This window comes from Gymnoscopelus microlampas (assembly GCF_963454915.1).
Source record: "Gymnoscopelus microlampas genome assembly, chromosome: 12".
Classification (NCBI taxonomy): Eukaryota; Metazoa; Chordata; class Actinopteri; order Myctophiformes; family Myctophidae; genus Gymnoscopelus; species Gymnoscopelus microlampas.
Window position 1 is genome coordinate 14,999,884 of NC_139949.1, and position 20,789 is coordinate 15,020,672.

At 41.4% G+C, this 20,789-nt stretch overlaps 1 protein-coding gene across 1 annotated transcript; it reads left to right on the top strand.

The window, feature by feature from the left end:
* Positions 1-8,190: 8,190 nt before the first annotated feature.
* Positions 8,191-20,440, top strand: LOC311057226 (uncharacterized protein; the record flags this gene model as incomplete). Its single annotated transcript, XM_084074175.1, has 7 exons — positions 8,191-8,233; positions 16,055-16,151; positions 17,515-17,710; positions 17,796-17,921; positions 18,175-18,485; positions 18,685-18,844; positions 19,240-20,440. The coding sequence occupies 5 exons, from the start codon at positions 8,191-8,193 to the stop codon at positions 18,385-18,387; spliced, it is 675 nt and encodes a 224-aa protein (XP_083930301.1). The 3' UTR covers positions 18,388-18,485; positions 18,685-18,844; positions 19,240-20,440.
* Between the last annotated feature and the right edge of the window lie 349 nt (positions 20,441-20,789).

Sequence of the window (20,789 nt, forward strand, 5' to 3'; positions counted from 1 at the left end):
TTTTTGTCATTTTTCGTCACCAGCATTTTTTCGTCACCAGCATTTTTCGTCATTTTTCGTCACCAGCATTTTTTGTCATTTTTCGTCACCAGCATTTTTTCGTCATTTTTCGTCACCAGCATTTTTTCGTCACCAGCATTTTTTCGTCACCAGCATTTTTTTCGTCACCAGCATTTTTCGTCATTTTTCGTCACCAGCATTTTTTCGTCACCAGCATTTTTCGTCATTTTTCGTCACCAGCATTTTTTGTCATTTTTCGTAACCAGCATTTTTTCGTCACCAGCATTTTTTTCGTCACCAGCATTTACTACAAGACCCCAACATATCGTGTGTGACGTGTGTGTGTGTGTGTGTGTGTGTGTGTGTGTGTGTGTGTGTGTGTGTGTGTGTGATCTTTAATTTACAGAGAGGAGGAAACCAGACAAACTGCTGTCCTGTGCATTTAGGGGAATAAAAAATACCATTACATCACCCTAATAATAATAATTTGACCTATTTGATCCTGTGGCGTAGACTCAGTTTCCAGCTTTACCCAGCTGATGGTTTACCACAGTTAGGGGTCCAATGCCTTGCTCATAGACACGATGACACACTCCAATGAACTCTCCAGGTGGATTCTCTCTCCATTCAGCTATGAAGCCTCGCACTGCACCTTCCATCACCATGTCCTGAGACACTTGTTCAGACCTACAGTCTGTTCTGTGTTCAGAATGTTCAGGTTTTTTTTACATGCAATGATGGGGTCCTTTCCACATGCAGTAATGTTATGCTAGTAACACTAGGTTAGAGGGGAGTGCCGACGCGACGCGTTGTGAGCTTTTAGATCTGCTATTTTCAAACATTTTAGTACTTTAACTTTTGGTACTTTAAGCACTTTTTGATACCAATACTTTTGCATTTTTACTCAAGTAAACTTCTACATTGCAGTATTGACTTAAGTCAAACATTTCAGTACTTTTTCCACCAGTGAAATTCATTTTATTTAAACGGATTTATGCCTGATTCAAACTTACTTTATACATAGCAACTAAGTTAACTAAGGCTTCTAGGTGTAAACATTTACTTTCTACTACATCAATATGTTTGTGTTTTAATGTACTTTTTCGTCATTTTTCGTCACCAGCATTTTTTCGTCATTTTTCGTCACCAGCATTTTTCGTCATTTTTCGTCACCAGCATTTTTCGTCACCAGCATTTTTTCGTCACCAGCATTTTTCGTCATTTTTCGTCACCAGCATTTTTCGTCATTTTTCGTCACCAGCATTTTTCGCCATTTTTCGTCACCAGCATTTTTCGTCATTTTTCGTCACCAGCATTTTTTCGTCACCAGCATTTTTTGTAATTTTTCGTCACCAGCATTTTTTCGTCACCAGCATTTTTCGTCATTTTTCGTCACCAGCATTTTTCGTCACCAGCATATTTTCGTCACCAGCATTTTTTGTCATTTTTTCGTCACCAGCATTTTTCGTCATTTTTCGTCACCAGCATTTTTTCGTCACCAGCATTTTTTCGTCACCAGCATTTTTCGTCACCAGCATTTTTCGTCATTTTTCGTCACCAGCATTTTTTCGCCATTTTTTGTCACCAGCATTTTTCGTCATTTTTCGTCACCAGCATTTTTCGTCATTTTTCGTCACCAGCATATTTTCGTCACCAGCATTTTTTCGTCATTTTTTGTCACCAGCATTTTTTGTCATTTTTCGTCACCAGCATTTTTTCGTCACCAGCATTTTTCGTCATTTTTCGTCACCAGCATTTTTTGTCATTTTTCGTCACCAGCATTTTTTCGTCACCAGCATTTTTCGTCATTATTCGTCACCAGCATTTTTCTACATTTTTCGTCACCAGCATTTTTCGTCACCAGCATTTTTTCATCACCAGCATTTTTTGTCATTTTTCGTCACCAGCATTTTTTCGTTATTTTTCGTCACCAGCATTTTTTCGTCACCAGCATTTTTCGTAATTTTTCGTCACCAGCATTTTTTCGTCACCAGCATTTTTCGTCATTTTTCGTCACCAGCATTTTTTCGTCACCAGCATTTTTCGTCATTTTTCGTCACCAGAATTTTTTGTCATTTTTCGTCACCAGCATTTTTTGTCATTTTTTGTCACCAGCATTTTTCGTCATTTTTCGTCACCAGCATTTTTTCGTCACCAGCATTTTTTGTCATTTTTCGTCACCAGCAATTTTTCGTCACCAGCATTTTTCGTCATTTTTCGTCACCAGCATTTTTCGTCACCAGCATATTTTCGTCACCAGCATTTTTTGTCATTTTTCGTCACCAGCATTTTTCGTCATTTTTCGTCACCAGCATTTTTTCGTCACCAGCATTTTTTCGTCACCAGCATTTTTCGTCACCAGCATTTTTCGTCATTTTTCGTCACCAGCATTTTTTCGTCATTTTTTGTCACCAGCATTTTTCGTCATTTTTCGTCACCAGCATTTTTCGTCATTTTTCGTCACCAGCATATTTTCGTCACCAGCATTTTTTGTCATTTTTCATCACCAGCATTTTTCGTCATTTTTCGTCACCAGCATTTTTTCGTCACCAGCATTTTTCGTCATTTTTTGTCACCAGCATTTTTTTCGTCACCAGCATTTTTCGTCATTTTTTGTCACCAGCATTTTTTTCGTCACCAGCATTTTTCGTCATTTTTCGTCATTTTTCGTCACCAGCATTTTTTGTCATTTTTCGTCACCAGCATTTTTTCGTCACCAGCATTTTTTCGTCATTTTTCGTCACCAGCATTCTTTGTCATTTTTCGTCACCAGCATTTTTTCGTCACCAGCATTTTTCGTCATTTTTCGTCACCAGCATTTTTTCGTCACCAGCATTTTTCGTCATTTTTCGTCACCAGCATTTTTTGTCATTTTTCGTCACCAGCATTTTTTTGTCACCAGCATTTTTCGTCATTATTCGTCACCAGCATTTTTCTACATTTTTCGTCACCAGCATTTTTCGTCACCAGCATTTTTTCATCACCAGCATTTTTTGTCATTTTTCGTCACCAGCATTTTTTCGTTATTTTTCGTCACCAGCATTTTTTCGTCACCAGCATTTTTCGTCACCAGCATTTTTTCGTCACCAGCATTTTTCGTAATTTTTCGTCACCAGCATTTTTTCGTCACCAGCATTTTTCGTCATTTTTCGTCACCAGAATTTTTTGTCATTTTTCGTCACCAGCATTTTTTGTCATTTTTCGTCACCAGCATTTTTTGTCATTTTTCGTCACCAGCATTTTTTCGTCATTTTTCGTCACCAGCATTTTTTCGTCACCAGCATTTTTTTCGTCACCAGCATTTTTCGTCATTTTTCGTCACCAGCATTTTTTCGTCACCAGCATTTTTCGTCATTTTTCGTCACCAGCATTTTTTGTAATTTTTCGTCACCAGCATTTTTTCGTCACCAGCATTTTTCGTCATTTTTCGTCATTAGCATTTTTCGTCATTTTTCGTAACCAGCATTTTTTCGTCACCAGCATTTTTTTCGTCACCAGCATTTACTACAAGACCCAAACATATCGTGTGTGACGTGTGTGTGTGTGTGTGTGTGTGTGTGTGTGTGTGTGTGTGTGTGTGTGTGTGTGTGTGTGTGTGTGTGTGTGTGTGTGTGTGATCTTTAATTTACAGAGAGGAGGAAACCAGACAAACTGCTGTCCTGTGCATTTAGGGGAATAAAAAATACCATTACATCACCCTAATAATAATAATTTGACCTATTTGATCCTGTGGCGTAGACTCAGTTTCCAGCTTTACCCAGCTGATGGTTTACCACAGTTAGGGGTCCAATGCCTTGCTCATAGACACGATGACACACTCCAATGAACTCTCCAGGTGGATTCTCTCTCCATTCAGCTATGAAGCCTCGCACTGCACCTTCCATCACCATGTCCTGAGACACTTGTTCAGACCTACAGTCTGTTCTGTGTTCAGAATGTTCAGGTTTTTTTTACATGCAATGATGACGCGTTGTGAGCTTTTAGATCTGCTATTTTCAAACATTTTAGTACTTCAACTTTTGGTACTTTAAGCACTTTTTGATACCAATACTTTTGCATTTTTAATCAAGTAAACTTCTACATTGCAGTATTGACTTAAGTCAAACATTTCAGTACTTTTTCCACCAGTGAAATTCATTTTATGTAAACGGATTTATGCCTGATTCAAACTTACTTTATACATAGCAACTAAGTTAACTAAGGCTTCTAGGTGTAAACATTTACTTTCTACTACATCAATATGTTTGTGTTTTAATGTACTTTTTCGTCATTTTTCGTCACCAGCATTTTTTCGTCATTTTTCGTCACCAGCATTTTTCGACATTTTTCGTCACCAGCATTTTTTCGTCACCAGCATTTTTTCGTCACCAGCATTTTTTCGTCACCAGCATTTTTTTCGTCACCAGCATTTTTCGTCATTTTTCGTCACCAGCATTTTTCGCCATTTTTCGTCACCAGCATTTTTCGTCATTTTTCGTCACCAGCATTTTTTCGTCACCAGCATTTTTCGTCATTTTTCGTCACCAGCATTTTTTCGTCACCAGCATTTTTCGTCATTTTTCGTCACCAGCATATTTTCGTCACCAGCATTTTTTGTCATTTTTCGTCACCAGCATTTTTCGTCACCAGCATTTTTCGTCATTTTTCGTCACCAGCATTTTTTCGTCACCAGCATTTTTCGTCATTTTTCGTCACCAGCATTTTTTGTCATTTTTTGTCACCAGCATTTTTTCGTCACCAGCATTTTCCGTCATTATTCGTCACCAGCATTTTTCGTCTTTTTTCGTCACCAGCATTTTTCGTCACCAGCATTTTTTCGTCACCAGCATTTTTTGTCATTTTTCGTCACCAGCATTTTTTCGTCATTTTTTAGCAACTAAGTTAACTAAGGCTTCTAGGTGTAAACATTTACTTTCTACTACATCAATATGTTTGTGTTTTAATGTACTTTTTCGTCATTTTTCGTCACCAGCATTTTTTCGTCATTTTTCGTCACCAGCATTTTTCGTCATTTTTCGTCACCAGCATTTTTCGTCACCAGCATTTTTTTGTCACCAGCATTTTTCGTCATTTTTCGTCACCAGCATTTTTCGTCATTTTTCGTCACCAGCATTTTTCGCCATTTTTCGTCACCAGCATTTTTCGTCATTTTTCGTCACCAGCATTTTTTCGTCACCAGCATTTTTTGTCAATTTTCGTCACCAGCAATTTTTCGTCACCAGCATTTTTCGTCACCAGCATATTTTCGTCACCAGCATTTTTTGTCATTTTTCGTCACCAGCATTTTTCGTCATTTTTCGTCACCAGCATTTTTTCGTCACCAGCATTTTTTCCTCACCAGCATTTTTCGTCACCAGCATTTTTCGTCATTTTTCGTCACCAGCATTTTTTCGTCATTTTTTGTCACCAGCATTTTTCGTCATTTTTCGTCACCAGCATTTTTTGTCATTTTTCGTCACCAGCATATTTTCGTCACCAGCATTTTTTGTCATTTTTCATCACCAGCATTTTTCGTCATTTTTCGTCACCAGCATTTTTTCGTCACCAGCATTTTTCGTCATTTTTTGTCACCAGCATTTTTTTCGTCACCAGCATTTTTCGTCATTTTTCGTCACCAGCATTTTTTTTCATTTTTCGTCACCAGCATTTTTTCGTCACCAGCATTTTTTCGTCATTTTTCGTCACCAGCACTCTTTGTCATTTTTCGTCACCAGCATTTTTTCGTCACCAGCATTTTTCGTCATTTCTCGTCACCAGCATTTTTTCGTCACCAGCATTTTTTCGTCACCAGCATTTTTCGTCATTTCTCGTCACCAGCATTTTTTCGTCACCAGCATTTTTTGACATTTTTCGTCACCAGCATTTTTTGTCATTTTTCGTCACCAGCATTTTTCCGTCACCAGCATTTTTCGTCATTTTTCGTCACCAGCATTTTTCGTCATTTTTCGTCACCAGCACTTTTTCGTCATTTTTTGTCACCAGCATTTTTTCGTCACCAGCATTTTTCGTCATTTTTCGTCACCAGCATTTTTTCGTCACCAGCATTTTTCGTCATTTTTCGTCACCGGCATTTTTTCGTCACCAGCATTTTTCATCATTTTTCGTCACCAGCATTTTTTCGTCACCAGCATTTTTTGTCATTTTTTGTCATTTTTCGTCACCAGCATTTTTTCGTCACCAGCATTTTTCGTCATTTTTCGTCACCAGCATTTTTCGTCATTTTTCGTCACCAGCATTTTTCGTCATTTTTCGTCACCAGCATTTTTTCGTCACCAGCATTTTTTTCGTCACCAGCATTTTTCGTCATTTTTCGTCACCAGCATTTTTTCGTCACCAGCATTTTTCGTCATTTTTCGTCACCAGCATTTGTTGTCATTTTTTGTCACCAGCATTTTTTCGTCATGTTTCGTCACCAGCATTTTTTCGTCACCAGCATTTTTTTCGTCACCAGCATTTTTCGTCATTTTTCGTCACCAGCATTTTTTCGTCACCAGCATTTTTTCGTCATTTTTCGTCACCAGCATTTTTTCGTCACCAGCATTTTTTTCGTCACCAGCATTTTTCGTCATTTTTCGTCACCAGCATTTTTTCGTCACCAGCATTTTTTCGTCACCAGCATCTTTCGTCATTTTTCGTCACCAGCATTTTTTGTCATTTTTCGTCACCAGCATTTTTTCGTCACCAGCATTTTTCGTCATTTTTCGTCACCAGCATTTTTTCGTCACCAGCATTTTTCGTCATTTTTCGTCACCAGCATTTTTTCGTCACCAGCATTTTTCGTCATTTTTCGTCACCAGCATTTTTTCGTCACCAGCATTTTTTTGTCATTTTTCGTCACCAGCATTTTTTGTCATTTTTCGTCACCAGCATTTTTTCGTCACCAGCATTTTTTGTCATTTTTCGTCACCAGCATTTTTTCGTCACCAGCATTTTTCGTAATTTTTCGTCACCAGCATTTTTTCGTCATTTTTCGTCACCAGCATTTTTTCGTCACCAGCATTTTTCGTCATTTTTCGTCACCAGCATTTTTTCGTCACCAGCATTTTTCGTCATTTTTCGTCACCGGCATTTTTCGTCATTTTTCGTCACCAGCATTTTTTCGTCACCAGCATTTTTCGTCATTTTTCGTCACCAGCATTTTTTCGTCACCAGCATTTTTTTCGTCACCAGCATTTTTCGTCATTTTTCGTCACCAGCATTTTTTCGTCATTTTTCGTCACCAGCATTTTTTCGTCACCAGCATTTTTCGTCATTTTTCGTCACCAGCATTTTTTCGTCACCAGCATTTTTTCGTCACCAGCATTTTTCGTCATTTTTCGTCACCAGCATTTTTTGTCATTTTTCGTCACCAGCATTTTTTCGTCACCAGCATTTTTCGTCATTTTTCGTCACCAGCATTTTTCGTCATTTTTCGTCACCAGCATTTTTTCGTCACCAGAATTTTTTTCGTCACCAGCATTTTTCGTCATTTTTCGTCACCACCATTTTTCGTCATTTTTCGTCACCAGCATTTTTTCGTCACCAGCATTTTTCGTCACCAGCATTTTTTCGTCACCAGCATTTTTCGTCATTTTTCGTCACCAGCATTTTTTCGTCACCAGCATTTTTTTGTCATTTTTCGTCACCAGCATTTTTTTGTCATTTTTCGTCACCAGCATTTTTTCGTCACCAGCATTTTTTGTCATTTTTCGTCACCAGCATTTTTTTCGTCACCAGCATTTTTTGTCATTTTTCGTCACCAGCATTTTTTGTCATTTTTCGTCACCAGCAATTTTTCGTCATTTTTCGTCACCAGCACTTTTTCGTCACCAGCATTTTTTTCGTCACCAACATTTTTCGTCATTTTTCTTCACCAGCATTTTTTCGTCACCAGCATTTTTCGTCATTTTTTGTCACCAGCATTTTTCGTCATTTTTCGTCACCAGCATTTTTTGTCATTTTTCGTCACCAGCATATTTTCGTCACCAGCATTTTTTGTCATTTTTCATCACCAGCATTTTTCGTCATTTTTCGTCACCAGCATTTTTTCGTCACCAGCATTTTTCGTCATTTTTTGTCACCAGCATTTTTTTCGTCACCAGCATTTTTCGTCATTTTTCGTCACCAGCATTTTTTGTCATTTTTCGTCACCAGCATTTTTTCGTCACCAGCATTTTTTCGTCATTTTTCGTCACCAGCACCCCAGCCAACATGTCCACCTGGGCCCCATGTGGGGCACATGTGGGCTACATGGGTACCAAGCGGGCATGGGCTTGAACTGGGCAATTGTAGTGGGTTCCATATAGGTTCTATATGGGCTAAGCGGGCATGGGCTTGAACTGGGCAATTGTAGTGGGTTCCATATAGGTTCTATATGGGCTAAGTGGGCATGGGTTAGAACTGGTCACCCACGTCTGGGTCCCATAAGGGTTATATGTCGGCAAAGTGGGCATGGGTTAGAACTGGTCACCCATGTCTGGGTCCCATATGGGTTATGTGTGGGCTAAGAGGGCATGGGTTAGAACTAGTAACCCATGTCTGGGTCCCATATGGGTTATGTGTTGGCTAAATGGGCATGGGTTAGAACTGGTCACCCACGTCTGGGTCCCATATGGGTTATGTGTGTGCTAAGTGGGCATGGGTTCGAACTGGTCACCCATGTCTGGGTCCCATATGGGTTATGTGTGGGCTAAGAGAGCATGGGTTAGAACTAGTAACCCATGTCTGAGTCCCATATGGGTTATGTGTGGGCTAAGAGGGCATGGGTTAGAACTAGTAACCCATGTCTGGGTCCCATATGGGTTATGTGTGGGCTAAGAGGGCATGGGTTCGAACTGGTCACCCATGTCTGGGTCCCATATGGGTTATGTGTGGGCTAAGAGAGCATGGGTTAGAACTAGTAACCCATGTCTGGGTCCCATATGGGTTATGTGTGGGCTAAGAGAGCATGGGTTCGAACTGGTCACCCATGTCTGGGTCCCATATGGGTTATGTGTGGGCTAAGAGGGCATGGGTTAGAACTAGTAACCCATGTCTGGGTCCCATATGGGTTATGTGTGGGCTAAGAGGGCATGGGTTAGAACTAGTAACCCATGTCTGGGCCCCATATGGGTTATGTGTGGGCTAAAAGGGCATGGGTTAGAACTAGTAACCCATGTCTGGGTCCCATATGGGTTATGTGTGGGCAATGAGGGCATGGGTTAGAACTAGTAACCCATGTCTGGGTCCCATATGGGTTATGTGTTGGCTAAGTGGGCATGGGTTAGAACTGGTCACCCACGTGTGGGTCCCATATGGGTTATGTGTGAGCTAAGAGGGCATGGGTTAGAACTAGTAACCCATGTCTGGGTCCCATATGGGTTATGTGTGGGCTAAGAGGGCATGGGTTAGAACTAGTAACCCATGTCTGGGTCTCATATGGGCTATATATGGGCTAAAAAATGTAAACAGCGTAAACAAGTTCTGACACCAGATTATATATCGGCGCGTCTCTCCGGATGCGCCTATACAACTTTTCTCGCACACGGCTTCATGGTTCTCCTTATTTTGGCTAGGGTCAAATGTCGACTTAGAACGCGCAATAAAGGCTAATATCTCGATAACGATACGTTTTTAGAATCCGCCTTTCGGGTATGTTGTAAAGCTCGCAGAGGCGCACGCGTTGATGTCTTCGCCTTTCTTGTACGACACTCCCGCGCAGAGTCCTCTACTTTCAGGGACCTACATAGAGTGTTAGACCTTTAGACCATAGTGAATGCAAACTTTAAAAAACACATTTCTTGTAGGAATGTCGGATCGGGACACCGAGGGCATCCACGCGTGCGCCTTAATGAGCTGTACGACATATCCAAAAGGCGGATTCCAAAAACGCATCGTTATCGAGATATAACGCGCAGAAGATAGCCCCTTAACCCCAGCCAGTTGAGGAGAACCGTAAGGCTGTGTATGGCGAAAGTTATATGGGCACGTTCTGGGCAACGCACTGACCCGGAATCTGGTGTTTAATTTTGAAAAATGACTTTTCCAAGCCTTTGAGACAGTTATTTATGATTATCTTGGACCCTAGGGGTCGTGCAGCTTTGAGACTGGCACCGTTGGATTCAGCGTCAAAAAGCAAGTTGGAATATATATATTTTGATTATTTTCTAAAGCGATTAGAGGGTTAGAACTGGTATCACAAAAGTGGGTTCCACATGGGCTTGCCCACTTCCATCCCACTCCCAGTTAGCCCATATGCAGACCATGTGGGAACCACATGGGCTAGCCCACTTCCATCCCACCCCCAGTTAGCCCATATGCAGACCATGTGGGAACCACATGGGCTTGCCCACTTCCATCCCACTCCCAGTTAGCCCATATGCAGACCATGTGGGAACCACATGGGCTAGCCCACTTCCATCCCACTCCCAGTTAGCCCATATGCAGACCATGTGGGACCCTCATAATTTGCCCAGTTCAAGCCCATGGCCAGTACCGAAGTAGCCCGCATTGAAACCATATGGGTCCCACGTGGGCGTGCTGGCTGGGAGATATCTACGCGCTGCACACACACACAAGCGCATGCATACACGCAGGCACACACACACACACACACACACACACACACACACACACACACACACACACACACACACACACACACACTGGTCCTATAATGAAACACTTTATGCTTTTGAAACATTGCCTGCCGCTGCAGTTTAAGTTTCTCTGTCTAATAGCATATTAGTTTTTTCTTGTAATGATGCTGATGTGCAACACAAGGAGCAGGACATGTTATTAAGCTGAAGTTTTTCTTTGCAAGGGCAATGTTGTCTGCGCTGTGCAGTTTCAGTCTGTATCTGTAATATATATGCGCATTGAATCATAATTAACCTGATTGTAAAGCAGGGTTGAGCTGTAGGGGGTACGGGGGGGTACGGCGTACCCTTAGTTCTGACACTGTGGGAGCTGGGGGCGCGCGTGCACGCACCGTCAGCGGCGGTCTTTAACGCCTTAACGTTTAAAAACAATAGCCTCTCAAGGTTCGCGCCGTCAGTGGCGAGCCGTTCTCAATATAGCTTCTACCTGGCTGCTTTGCATAACATTAGGCTACTCGAGATAAGACACAAACTTGAATTGAATGTGTTACATTCCTCTCACAATGACAGACAACATCTCTGCACTGCAAGGTGTGAAGGGGATCGCTTAGCAGAGGACCCAGTTCTCTGAGACAAGACAAAGACAAGTTGTCTGATTATTTTAAGTAGGCCTACTTATGTGTGGGTGAGTCTATGTAAAGCAGTGGTTCTCAAACTTTTTCATGTCAAGGACCCCCAAATTGACACTATTAGCTCGCGGACCCCCATTTGAAAAGATGTGCCAGGGACCCCCATAAGAGAAGATTTTTTACGACTCTAGCAGTGATTCTCAACCATTTTAATTTCAAGGACCCCCACTTTGACATGCATTAGGCCTACAGACCCCCATTTAATGGCATTTCTATCACTTGGACCGCAATTTATATTGTAAAATCAATGTCAATTTAACTCTGAGAGTGTACAAATGGAACCAAATGGACCCTAACGGGTCCATTTGGTTCCATTTGTACACTCTCAGAGTTACAGACCCATAAGGGTCCATTTGGTGCCTAATCTATCATTTAGCTGGGGACCCCCTGGAACTCCCTCAAGGACCCCTGGGGGTCCCCAGACCCCACTTTGAGAACCAATGATGTAAAGGGCTTTTATATAAAATTAAAAGGAAAATAAAATAATTAATTTGAAACAAAAATAAAAACAACAAATTAACAATACAACAAAATAATAATACATATGATTACATGTTGAAAGTTAAGTAGTAGTTTTAGAGTTTCTAGTAAATGTGTTTGATTATATTGTAGGTGTTCATGAATTCGAACTTTTTAAATTATGACTATAGTTTATAACTGATCATTCAATGAATTGTAATACGATTTGCGTATGGTTACCTCTCGTCTTTTATTAGTGTTTTCTGCTTTAATATAGTTAAATAAATAAAGTATCCTGTTAATGTCCTTTGGAAGTTCTGCCTCAGTTATTAATGCTTACAGTAGAAATATTCTGTGGCCGGGCTCTTTACATTTCTTTCTCATACCTGAGACAAGGTTTATTACACATAATATAAACCTTAAAAAACCTTTAATAATGTTCCTGCCTATAATAAGTATAACTGCCTCTGTGTCAGTTTGGTACTGTATCAGATAAATGAATAAATTCAATTACAAGTGACACACAGTTGGGTTGAAGAACAATGAACACTTTCAAAGTCAACTTCAAGTCCCAGAATGCATAGCAGCCGTGCATTGTAAGCCCTGCAGTGTTGCCATGTATGCTTATTATAAGCGGCTTGTTTGAAGACGCGTTGTGAGCTTGTAGATCGGCTATTTTAAATATACACTGCTAAAAAAAAATAGGGAAAGCTTTGATCCCTTAATCTATATGTATATATAGGCCATGTGGCCTTTAGTCACCACATGACCATATGCCAATACACAGTTTTCGGCTTGTTTTCATAGACCTGTCTGCTTATTTCTTTCGCAAAATATGGAAACACTGGCAACTACAGGAACTGACGTCATTCCTGTTTGAATTCTCAAACCGCTCGGTGAATTTAACGTATGCCAGCCTTCGTTAGAAGGAGATTTTTTAGCTGAAACAAACCAAAATAAAATCAATAAAAGGTTGTTGGACATTAAAAGAAGTAGTTCCAGAATCTCCGGATCTATTTCTCGGATTGGATACACTCCAAGGAGACGGAGTGTTGGAGCAGTGATGAGATATGTTTTTATGTAAGTAACAACAAGCTGTTTCCCTCCATTTTTTGGGGCCAGTAATATAGTTTGTACCCGTTCAGATACCACCATCGTTTGATTAAACTTATTATGATATTATATTGCCGTGGCAAGTCCGGAGAGCAATGCATAATATTAGCTAGCATGCTAGTTCACGTTAGCTCGCCGTTTCGTGATTAAAATGCATTCTCATTAGTTTATCTCTGTGTATACAATTATAGATTTTTAGCGTTTTTAATAATTGCATAAGCATAGCTGTAACCAGCACCACTGTGAAGCAGTTTGTTAATTTATAATGGTGAACTAAAAGAAAAAAGAATGAACGGAGCTAACTGGACGGGTCTGTTATCAATTCACTTGACTTAGTAGGCAACAGTTCCGGTCTAGAGCGGATACGGAAACGACATCATGTTTGCATGTATGTGTATGTGAAAATTTACCGGATATACCAGGTTGGCTTTAGATTGCATCTGAGCAGCACCAATCCAGCCTATCCAGTAAAAGTATCAATACTGCAATGTAGAAATACTCTATTACGTTGGTTCTCAAAGTGGGGTCCGGGGACCCCCAGGGGTACTTGAGGGGGTTCCAGGGGGTCCCCAGCTAAATGATGGACAGGAACCAAATGGACCCTTATGGGTCTGTAACTCTGAGAGTGTACAAATGGAACCAAATGGACCCTAACGGGTCCATTTGGTTCCATTTGTACACTCTCAGAGTTAGATTAACATTGATTGTACAATATGAATTGGGGTCCCAGAGATATAAATGCCATTAAATGGGGGTCCATAGCCTAATGCATGTCAAACTGTGGGTCCTTGAAATTAAAATGGTTGAGAATCACTGCTATAGAGCCGTAAAAATCTTCTCTTTATGGGGGGTCCCTGGCATATCTTTTCAAATGGGGGTCCGCGGGCTAATAAGTGTCAATTTGGGGGTCCTTGACATGAAAAAGTTTGAGAACCACTGCTCTATTACAAGTAAAAGTCCGGAATTAAAAATGTACTTTTTATTTTGGCTTGTATATCTGCTATTTTGGGAGAATTGGGCGGATGTTTCCCTCATAATAGGAATGCTATTGTTTATGGGGGGAAAAAAACAATGCATAATGTTAGCTAGAATGCTAGTTTTTGTTATAAAAATGTACTTAAAGTATCAAAAGTAAAAGTACTCATTATGCAGAATGTCTCATTTCAAGTTTTGAAATGCAGAAAAACGTTTGAAAATAGCAGATCTACAAGCTCACAATGTTTTGCGATGCGACACATTGTGAGCTTGTAGATCTGCTTATTTCAAATGGCTGAAGTGGCTAATGTATGTTTTGTAATACTAATCAAAATCTACAAAGTAACTAAAGTTTTCAAATAATTGTAGTGGGGTAAAAGTAGAATATTTGACTCTGAGATGTAGTGGAGTAGAAGTAAAAGTACTTAAAATTGGAAGTATTTCTGTGAAGTGAAAGTACCTCAAAATTGTACTTAAGTACAGCACTTGAGTAAATGTACTTAGTTACTTTACACTGCCAAGGTTAGTTAATGGAAACTGATATTTTGCAGTGACTAATTAGGGTTATTTGAATCCATTTCAGGAGGGAACCTCACTGGACAAAGGAATGGTATGTCCGTTGTCTCTCTGTCAACAAGACCCTTTTCATACATTTGTGATTATTTTATTAGCCATCTCTTAAGAGTTGGCTATTGTGCCATGACATACTGTAACGTATTAAAGACTGAAATATATTTAAACTTCTAGCTCCTGCTACTCTAAACATTGAAACACATACACAGTCTTGATGAATTCCATACAAGCTTTAAAAAAAAAAAAATGTTTTGTGTGTGTGTGTGTGTGTGTGTGTGTGTGTGTCTCTTTTTCTTTTGGGTAATTCTTCTCTCTTTGTCTAAGTAAATTGGAGATGAAGATGTCCAGTCCACAATTGACAAGCTGTATTCGTGTCTGGAGTTGTAAGTTCAAATCTCATATTCACTTTAAGATGTGCTTGTATTTTCTAACCATGTTAGGATCAGAGCATTGATATCTTTGCCGTTCTCTTAATATGGCATTTCCTTCCTGTGACTTTTACCATATACTCAGGTTGCCATGGTTGAGACATAGGAGGCATTTCATTAGATGATTGTACCAGAAGAATGATGCAGTCCAACCTTTTGTATCCGTCATAATAAGAAGTTCCAAAACCTGCGTCTTTTTTATGTTGCATAATATGGTAAATTTGAGTTTTTAATTGTTCCGTGTGCATTTCTACATTAAATGTTGAAGTTTTGCAAAACATTTGATGTACAATAGTAGAAGCATGCCACAGCATACAGCTGCTCTAACTGGTGGAAAGGGAGCGCAACATCATGCACCCACTTGTTACTTTTGACAAGGCTCATGAACTTTGTTATTCCACATTGAAAACAAGTTTGCCACCAGTAGCTTAGCTTTTACAAGGAGTGTTACAATCAGGGGTGCACATAACTGGTGCGCAGGTGCGCATGCGCACCCAAAATAAAAAATGCGCACCACATCAGACAACGCGAGGCGCTTTTGCGTACCAACAGCTGGGACAGGAATTTCCAAGCTTTTATTTTTTAGCAAAACTAAAAAATAAAAGCTTGGAGATCGAGGCTAGGAATTTACTTCCTGAAGCCATACTCACACAATCACTCTAAAGCACCCGTCGGCCCCATGTACAGCCATTACGCGCAGGGGTAGAGGACGCATGCTGCACGTGATTGTATGAGTGTTGACTCGCGTTGCCTCGCTTCGCCTCGCATTGCCTCGCCGCACTCGTCACCGATGATGAACGCACCGTAATGGTGCAAAATATGCCGTGAACGTCCCAATCTGGCGGATAAAATCAGCGCAGCAGCACAGGGCACCAACCTGGAGGGCTTTACCTAACAGCGTGAGGAAAAAAAACGGCGAAGATCGGCGTAATTTAAAAGCAGAGCGTCCTTTTTTCCTCCCCCCCCCCCCCCCGTTGACAAAACAGTCTGGTGGGCACCGTGCTGAACCCCCCCCCCCCCCCCCCCCCCCGCTGACAAAACCGGACGGGACCATGCGCACCAAGTCACATCTCCAGGTGCTCTTCTGAGTACCACACCTAAAAAGTTATGTGCACCCCTGGTTACAATGTATGTGCAAGTAGGCAATGATAGGCTTATGATAGCCTGTGCCATTCAAAGGTTTAACTTTGGCATCATATTGTTTTAACTTTGAAAAATTGCTTTAATGTCCCCTTCCCCTGTTTTTGTGTTCTTCCTGAAGAGACATACGCAGTGGCTCGTGAGAAGCTCCAGCTGGGAGAGACGTCATCGGACATAGCGACTGATGGTGATGATGCATCCCGAAGGCGACACAGGAGGTAACTAAAAATAGCTGTTGTTAGGCAATGGTTCTAAAATGTTTTCTTGTCAAGGTGTGTATTTGACCACGGAACCCCATCTGAAAAGAATTTGTGCCAAGGACCCCATACAAGATTTGTGGTGTTATGTCAAGGTTTTTCTTTTTTTAAATAGCTGATGAATATAGGGCCCTCCCGGACCCCACTTTGAGAACCCCTGCATTAGACCACGGACCACCATACACCCTGAGAGTTACAGCTACATAAGGGTCCATTTGGTTCCTAACTAGCCTTCATTTATCTGGGGATTTATCTGAGGACCCCCTCAAGCAGGGGTCTTCAACGTTTTCAGACCAAGGACCCCCTGGCTGAGAGAGAGATGAAGCAGGGACCCCTTCTATATTGTATAGAATTGTGTTTCAGATAAACTTTTGCTGCTCTTTTTTCCCTCTACACACCTACTGTATATGTCTTTCCCAAAAATAGCCGATCTACAATCTCAAAACGCCTCGCGCTGCAAGGCGTTTTGAGCTTGTAGACCGGCTATTTTTGGCTAAAGTTCTCCTCAGAAAAGGGATACTAGGGTTCAAGTGGTTAAACATGGAGAACAACATGTAAAACAAAAACATTATCATATCACACAAAGATTTGGGGGACCCCCTGTAGTGACTCTGAGAACCCCCAAAGGGTCCCAGACCCCCTGTTGAAGACCCCTGCCCTCAAGGACCCCTGAAACCTGGAATTTCCCCCTGTATCTAACCCATTATAATTATTTGACGCATTAGTCCCACCTCTGAGCCAGGAGGTGAAGATTAGATGCGAGTCCGGAGAAAGCAAGCAGGTTAGACTGACGACCACATTCCCATTCCTCACACTCCTGCTCGCTCGCTCCTCCATGTCATTTCATGCTATATTTCTCATATATGAGCTGTTTGACATGCAAGCCCTCACCATGCACAACAAACAGCATGATTGTATAAATTAAATATCAACTCATTATTTAATGTTCTGTTTCTGTAGCTTTGATCACTGGTATTCATGATATTGTTGTGAAACCTTGTATCTCTTTGTAACTTTTAGTTTTTTCGTAAATGAATGCCCTATTTCATTGTTACAAAAAAAATGAAAATAACCGATCTACAAGCTCACCACGTCTTGCATTGCGACATGTTGTGAGCATGTAGATCAGCAATTTTCAAATGGTTGACGTATGCATGGTTAAACTGATTTGTCCCTCTTGCCTGTACTTTTTTTAATACATTTTGCAAGGAATGCTCTGGAACCCCCTCAAGGACCCATGGGGTCCCCGGACTCGATTTTGAGAACTACTGCTTAAAGTTACTTTTTTATGTTTGCTAAAATGTATGTTTTTAACTGAATGTAGGCCACCGCAAAAACAGAGGGAGGCGCTCACGAGTGAGGAGGAATCGGAAGCTTTCGATGATGACCTCCTACCACCTACACCTCCCTGTGCACTGTCCAAGAAAGTGAGCCCCCCCCCAAAAGACACAGGAGCCGCAGTCCAAGTCCGATCAGCAGTCCAAGCAGCAGCCCCGGTGTATCTCCCTCTTCTCAGACAAGTATGTAAAGTATGGAATTAGATTTTATTATTTTTTATAAAATATACAGAGAATTTAACATCTTGAAATGTTACATTATGTTTAGAAACCCCGAGTCCTAGAAGAACCCCCAGTCCCGTTGGAATCCCGAGTGTGGACACCCCCAGTTGGAAGACCAAGAGCAAGCCGCCCAACTGCAAACCTGATCAGCCGCCCCACTGAACCCACAAACGTGAGCACCCCAATAAACTCCGATTACACGTAAGGCAGGCAGCCTCTGTGAATAGCTTTAAAACACAGCTGAAGACCTATTTCTTCACTCTGGCTTTTGGTTGATTTTTAAATGCTGTTTTATGCTTTTGCTTTCTTTTTTTGCTTTATCGTTAAATTAGTTTTACTTTACTGTAATTGTAAGCACCTTGAGCTGCATGTCATGTCATGAAAGGTGCTTTACAAATAAAGTTTATTATTATCAACTGTGACAGAGCCGCCCCACTGGGACCCAGATGAGCCACCGCACTGGAACCCCTAGTCAACCCACAGCCGGACCCCCAATAAGACGACCCACAGCTGGAACCCCAATGAGCAGCCCAAGTCCAGCACCACGAGCACCAGGCATGGGAGAACAAATGTTCACCCAGCTCGTGAGACTCCTAGAGGAAGTAAAGAGCACTCAGAAGGTCCATGGCAGATGCTGAACATGCTGCCTGAAGGAGCTGTGTTCCCGCTGGACACGTAGGCAGATCTCGAGTCCATGAACTTAAAGCTGGGTGACCCTGACTTTAAGTCTGCAGTTGTAAGTTCAAATCTCTTATTCACTTCAAAATGTACTTGTATTTTCTAAATCTCTTATTCACTTCAAAATGTGCTTGTATTTTCTAATCACATTGGTAGTCTGTTAACCTGCCCTTTGAGTGCATGCACACAACGGGCATTGACATCTTAGCTGTTCACTTAATACAGAATTTCCTTCCTGTGACTTTTATCGTACTCAGATTGCCATGGTTGCAGACATTGGGGGGACTTCCGTGGACCGTTGTGTCAGGAGGATGATGGGGTTCCTCCTTACCAATAAGCTGGCACTCGAGTATAACCTTTTCGGACGCAGTGGCAAGAAGGCGTTCCGAGGACTGGCACTTTTTGACGTTCTATATGGTAAATTAGATTTTGTGTTATTGCCATAACATATGGTGCCACCTGAACTTAGTTGTTCTACATGAAAACTAAATTGCCGCCATAGCTCAAGACATTTAAAATTATTGTTCCATTTTCTTTTTCTGTTCAGCAAAGAATGCTCAATAATGCATCAGAACATCTTAGCCACCAGGTTCTATACATAATCCTGCATTTTTCCTGTAGCACTTGGCCGTGTGAATAGCTTGGAGTACAACTCTAATGAACTGTTCTCAGATTTGACTCGGTTGTTTTTAAAAAGCATACACATTTCTCAGCGATATAAAACTTTTGAAAAGATGTCTGTCTTATATGGTTTCATAATGTAAAAATCAAGCCAGCATTACTAAGTTGGCTTCTTGTCATTTATCTTTAAGGGCAATAAAGAAGAACGCCGTCACGCAGGAAATAAACCAGAAGGAGGCAGAGTTGGCCGTGTCCAAATGGTTCACCGGAGCTCGAGACCGTGGTGGAAACCGGACCCTACGAGCTAGAAGATCCCTCGAAAACACAGGGAACACAGGAAAATCAGGAACAGGTCCAATAGGCCACACACACACACACACACACACACACACACACACACACACACACACACACACACACACACACACACACACACACACACACACACAGTTTGTGGTGTGTTTATCATTCAGGATTTGTTGGCTGAAATGGCCCTCTGCTGGAATAATTAACTACCTCATGAGAAGAACCCTCCTTTTGTTGTAGTTGAGTTAAGAGATATGGGTTCCTTATTAGTTTGTGTCCAGAACATTTAAGTTGTTACTTTAGAGTTGCACTGTTATGTGTCATGTATACATCATTACAAATGATTGTTTACAAGAGTTCTATCTTAATGATAATTTACGAGAGTTAAATGGATTGTTTACGAGACTTGAAGATGCATATTGGCCCAATACTGTCTACACTTTATTTCCATGTATACATTTTATATTTTAAAAATACCAAAGCATTTTGTATTTTGTATTTTACAACCAGAAGGCCGAAAGTTCCCAGAAATAAACATTGTCAAAAGATATATTGTCTGATATTGTTTTTTCACCCTGGTAAAACTTAGCAGTAGTTAAACATGGTTCTTGTCAATATACTGTTTAATTCTCCTATTTAAATCCCTTCAGGACCAACTTGAAACCCATGTTGGCAAAGGGCCCGGATGTTACCCACTTGGGCTGCTAGAAGTGGGATCTACATGGGTCTCAAACGTGCCCAGTTGGACTCCACCTAAGGCCCATTCAGATCCCACTTCAAGCCCACATGGGCAAACACAGGTGAGGCCTAGATGGGTGTGACATACAATTGGCCATTTGGACCCCACCTAAGACCCAGTCAGGACCCACTTAAGCCCATATGGGCTAACACAGGTGAGGCCCACATGGGTCCGACATCAAATTGCCCATTTGGACCCCACTTAAGACCCAGTCAGAAACCCACTTAAGCCCATATGGGCTAACACAAGTGGGTGCTTGGTGGAACCCATGTGCAAAACCAGTTGGAGCCCTAAATGGGCCAACACAAGTGTGGCCTACGTGGGTCACATGTAATTTGCCCAGCTGGAACCCATTTCTGGCCCATTCAGGTCCCAGTTCAAGCCCATATTGGCAAACACAGGTGGCGCCCACATGGTTCCGACATCAAATTGCCCATTTGGACCCCACCTAAGACCCAGTCAGAAACCAACTTAAGCCCATATGGGCTAACACAAGTGGGTGCTTGGTAGAACCCATGTGCAAAACCAGTTGGAGCCCTAAATGGGCCAACACAAGTGTGGCCTACATGGGTCACATGTAATTTGCCCAGCTGGAACCCATTTCAGGCCCATTCAGGTCCCAGTTCAAACCCATATAGGCAAACACAGGTGGCGCCCACATGGTTCCGACATATATTTGCCCATTTGGAGCCCACC